Source organism: Emiliania huxleyi, assembly GCF_000372725.1.
Source record: "Emiliania huxleyi CCMP1516 unplaced genomic scaffold EMIHUscaffold_254, whole genome shotgun sequence".
Taxonomy (NCBI): domain Eukaryota; phylum Haptophyta; order Isochrysidales; family Noelaerhabdaceae; genus Emiliania; species Emiliania huxleyi.
Window position 1 is genome coordinate 172,332 of NW_005200138.1, and position 5,112 is coordinate 177,443.

The 5,112-nt window shown below is 64.9% G+C and overlaps 1 protein-coding gene across 1 annotated transcript; it reads right to left on the bottom strand.

Moving 5' to 3' along the window:
- Positions 1-2,340: 2,340 nt before the first annotated feature.
- On the bottom strand, positions 2,341-4,896 carry EMIHUDRAFT_469169 (hypothetical protein; the record flags this gene model as incomplete). The annotated part of the gene is made up of 6 exons (XM_005777858.1): positions 2,341-2,364; positions 2,778-2,978; positions 3,045-3,971; positions 4,047-4,169; positions 4,241-4,393; positions 4,477-4,896. The coding sequence occupies 4 exons, from the start codon at positions 4,894-4,896 to the stop codon at positions 3,693-3,695; spliced, it is 975 nt and encodes a 324-aa protein (XP_005777915.1). The 3' UTR covers positions 2,341-2,364; positions 2,778-2,978; positions 3,045-3,692.
- Positions 4,897-5,112: the final 216 nt, after the last annotated feature.

Here is a 5,112-nt window from a genome sequence, read left to right on the forward strand (position 1 = left end):
GATTGTCGCGCACCCGCGGGTCCGATTCATTGGCTGCACCGAGGGACTTGAGCCGCAGTTGTTTTGTGTCCTAGCCCACCTCGGCTATCTTGCGCAGCTGCAGCGCTTGCTGCCGGAGGCATCACGAGGTAGCACCCCAGAGCAGCTTTGCCTCGCGGCCAGCCGGTCTCACGCGCAGCGTGTTCGCGACGCCACGGCGAAAGGCCCTCCAGCTACGGTGGCCTGGTACAATGCTCACTCTGCGGCCAAGGTCAGAGACCTGCCACCCGGTCGTTCCCTCCCGCCCCCGACCTCCTCCTTCCGCGCACGCCAGGTGAGACATGCGTTCCACGACGATTTCGAATCGTTTGGCTTCCCAATGGACCCCGCGCAGGCGTACGAACCGACATGTTTACCGCCGCACGGTTTCCGTTGGTACGAGGCTTGAAGTGCCTGCTAGAAGATTAGAAAGAAAGAAAGAAAGATTTTACAGACAACCCAATTGCCCAAATGACGAGGGATGGGAGAGGAGGACAGGGTCCCCACCTGCACGGGCAGGATTTTGGCTAGAAAAATAGGAAACGGCTCCAGATGTACTGGTTGGGTAGTAGTCTAAGTTCTGAGCCTGGAGGCCTAACGGGTCTAAGTGTGGCTAGCCACGCTGGAGTGCTTGCGCGGTCTAAGATCAGCGGGAGCCTCTTACATCGGCTAAGTCGGCCGTGGACGGCCTGGGGCCAAGAGGCTCCCACCGTGATCAAAGTACAACGATACGCGGCGCAAGCCCCCATGCCCCAAATTTTCTTCGCCTGCGGCGGGCGATCGATCCTTCGCTCAGCAATCGCCGCCTCAGCATCCTCCTCTTCCGATTCTCGTTGCTGCTTCTTGAGCGCAATCTTCGGCGACTTCTCGCCAAACAGTTCTCACAAATAGCCTCAAGCTCAAACAAACGCATGTCAGAGAAGCCTGTGTATGCTGGTCCTCTTTGAACGATCCGCGCGTGAGGTAGCATAGGGCCTTGTTGGCAGCAGCCAGCTTGTTGCGCTGCTTCGTTGCGATGAGCTGATTGGGATCGCAGAAGTGCATGCCAAGCACCGCCACGGTCTTGAAGCAGAACACATCGCAACCGCATCGTCCGCACTGCCATCGGCATGCCGCGCCCGCCGCTTCGCCGCAGCCGCCTTAAGGCACGCATAGCGGCAGCATATGGTACGTTGCGCGTACTTGAGCAGGCGTTGCGCGCCGCAAGTAGCGCACTGGCCCTGGGAGGAAGCGATATGGCGTCGTGCGCGGCATACGTTGGTCGGGACGCGTCCAGGTATTTTTTACCGGGTTTTACCCGGAGTTGGCCTTATGTCGTCTAAGTTCATGGCCCCCGACCATACAGCGTCTAAGTCCGAGCCCGGCTCCGTGCGGGGGCTAAGTTGAGCGCTCGCTCGCTACAGAGGCTAAGTGTAGAGCGACCCTCTAGCCCTACTACCCAACCATCCCAGATGTGTCTGTACTAGTTGCTTAACCCTCACACACTCGATGTCACGACTGTGGGTCCCTCCAGGGCGCTAACATAATTGGCGCACGGCTCGGCCGCATACCTGGGCTGCACGCGCAGCAGGTTCATCGCCGCAGCGAGCACAATCACGAGGCCAAGCACGTCGGACCCGACGGCAGCTGCGATCAGATACCCCTCCGCGCCGGTGAGCGCAAACATCAGCGAGAGCGGGACGAGCTTCAGCGCAAGGGAGGCTCCCACGGCGGCGCGCAGCGTGCGCGTGGTGAGCCGTGCCACCCACACGGCGTCGCAGATGCGGCGGAGGTCGTTGGACATGAGCACGACGCCTGCGGCCGCCGAGGCCATCGCGGTGCCGCTCACGCCCATCGCGATGCCCACGTCGGCAGCCGCGAGCGCGGGACCGTCGTTTACTCCGTCACCGACCATGCCCACGACCCCCTTTTTGCGCAGCGCCCGGATGCGCTCGAGCTTCTCAGATGGCTTCATGCCGGCCACGGCGTCGCCGATGCCGACTTGTACGCGCACCGCCTGCGCTGTCGCCTCGCAATCGCCCGTGAGCATGGTCGCGTCGACGCCGAGCGCCTCGAGCTCGCGCATGGTAGCTGCCGCTTCGCCGCGGACCTCATCCGAGAGCTGCGGGGGCGGGCGGCGCGGGTGGGCTTGGTGAGGGCGAGAGCTGAAGGGGGGGGGCGATGGCGCCGGTGATGGCGGGTGGTGGCGGCGGTGGCGGCGGGCCTGGCAAGCGGCGGCGATCTCGCCATCGAAGAGGACCCAGAGCACCGAACAGCCGGCCTATGGGGTGAGGTGCTCCAAGGTGAGGCTTCCCCACACGCTGGCGTGGAGCGGAGGCTGCGCTAGTCCAGCCCGCCTGCTGCCACCTCGCGACGAGCTCCGAGGAGAGGTCGAGGGGAGGCACACCGCATCCGCCGCCACAACAGCCGACCCCGCACTCGTCCCCACCATCGGCTGTGCTGCCCGGCGGCGAGGGCGGCGGCGACGTTGTTTGCGCCGATAGTGGCATCGGCGGTGTGCCACCGGGCCCGCGAGCCTGATCTGCGCGCGCGTCTGCTCTGGCTGCGTCGAGCGCCTCGCGGGCGGCGTTTTCTTTCTTCTGTAGCGCCTTGAGCATGCGGGCGGGTAAGCCCTCTCGCGTCGCATACGTGACAGCAGCCCTCGCCTCCGCGTACGCCGTAGCCGCTGCCTCTGTGGCCGGAGTCCTCGGCGGCTCTCCGTTCGCCTTGGCCGTCTCCGCCAAGACACGACGCGCGAGGCGCTCGTTGCCGACGTGCACCGTGACGCCGTCGACGACGGCCACAAGCCCCTCCCCCTCGAGCAACGTGAACTGCGGCGCGGGCGGCGGGTCGACGCCAAGCTCCGCAGCATACTCGAGGAATGCAGCGGCGATGGGGTGCGACGAGCTCTTCTCGACCGCGGCCGCTGCCTCAATGACGGCCGCGAGCGTTGCGCGCGGATTGGCCTCATTGGTCGTGACCTGCGGGAGCGGTCGGCACCCCTCGGTGACGTGGCTACTGCTCAAGTGTGGGACGCTGGAGAGGACCTGGCGGAGGCGGAAGCGGCCCTCTGTGAGCGTGCCCGTCTTGTCGAAGGCGAGCCTCGACACGCGTGCCAGCAGTTCGAGCTGCTGCGGGCTCTTGACGAGGATGCCTGTGGCAACCGTGTTATGCTCAGAGCCCAAGCGCCTCACATGTCGAACGGCGAGGAGTCGATGCCCCAGCGCGCAACAGCGGAGATCCCACACGCGTTCGTGACCGGCATCGCTATGATCAGCGCGCAGGGGCATGCAATGACGACGAGGGCGAGCGCACGCCGAAGCCACCACACACACGAGTCAGTGCCGTCCTCCGAGTGCATCCACCGGCTCGTCCACGTCGCATCTTCGTCGTGCGAGTCGCCGTCGCCCCACGAGCACAGACTAAGCGGCACCTGCGGGCGAGCGAACGCTGAGGGAGCAGGCATGCCCGAGGGGCGAGCGCAGCGGCCCACCGTCGCGAGCAGCAACGCGCTCAGCAGCACCATCACGGTGTACACGCCAGCGAGGCGCTCCAGTACGGGCCTGCGCGTCCCCTCGCCCTGCGCCTGGCTCACGAGCATTGTCAGCTGCGCCGCCGTTGCGTCCTCGGGCAGCCGCGAGACCTGAAGTACGCCAGTAAGAGCAGACACCCTCACGCCCTCCCTTCCCCGGGCCCTACCTTGTGGCGTCTCTTCGCGGTTTTGAGAATTTTACTCTCCTGGCCGGCGCACAGTTCGGGAGCGTGATGTGATAGAGAAAGGGGAATGCCTTGAGCGTGAGGACTCCGGTCTGGTTGGCCGTCCCCGCAAACACGCTCGAGCCCTCCCGCTTGGCGACAGGCACCGCCTCCCCGGTAAGCATGGACTCGTCAACGGCCGACGAGCCGCCGACAACCTCGCCGTCCACCGGCACGGCGGAACCCGGCTTGACGAGCAAGAGCTCTCCGACGACAACCTGCCAGTAAAGAAAACGGCGCGACTCTGTTGACACTGAGATTCAGAGGCACGCGCAGTCGGTGCGAGCTGGCGCCTCGGAGAGCGGTTTGCTCGCTGAGCCATCCGCCGGGTAGGCAAGCTCTGGCAGCAGGCCGCCGAGGCTGTCGGACGCGGCAGCCGTGTGGTGGACGCACCATAGCTGTAGCCACTCGGACGCCTACGGACGTGGCAACACAGCTCGCGTCATCTTCCGATTTCGGGTGCCCTCGGATCGATTCGGGGGCTCACATTGTAGAAGAAGACGACCGCGCTCGCTTCCCAGAGGTCGAGCAGCACAAGCGCGCCGACGCACGCGATCGCCATCGTCGCAAACATGCTGATCCGCCTCTGCAGGAGGCCGGTGAGGGCGCGCCGGAGCAGGATCGGCAGGCCAAGCAGCACCTGAGGGCGGTGCTGGAGAGGTTGCCATGGGTTTCTGTGGACTGGGCGGCTGCAGACTGTGGGCGGCGGCGGTGAGCACAAACGTTTGAAAGTGCAAAGTACGAGAATGGGTCTTCCCACCACTCGGTGCCATCGGGACGCGCCCAAATGCCGTTCGAGAGGCCAAAGAGGAGCAAGCTGAGCAAGGCCACGAGCAAGCCCGGCCGGCAAAGAGCGCCTCGCTGAATGCCGGCGCCACCGGCTCCCTTTGGTGGTAGAACCGTTGCGCCCAGCGCAGCCCAGTTCAGCGGCCGCAGGAGCTGGACAGCCGTCAGATCTTCAGTGTGCGTCACGGTGCAGCGGCGGAGCATGAGGTTGAACTTGAGGTCGACGACGCCGTCCAGCATGCCAATCTTCTTGCGGATGAGAGCCACCTCGCTCTGGCAGCACATCCCAGTTACCATCAGCTCGGTCACGACCAAGGCTTGCGGCAGTGCGGCATCGCTGCGCTGCGGGTCGATCATGCTTTGTCGATGGTAACGATGAGTAGTGTCCCAGCCTTGTGCGTTGGGCGCGCCTCGCACCTGTCTTTCTTCCTGGCGGGTCGCCCAGGGTTCCGGCTCCTGCCCAGATAGGGGGTCTGTCACCATGACTCGCGCCAAAACGCCCTACCTATCTACCTATCCCCAGGCCGCGCGCGAAGCGAAATTAGGTGCCCTGTAGGCTTGGCTGCAAAGGGG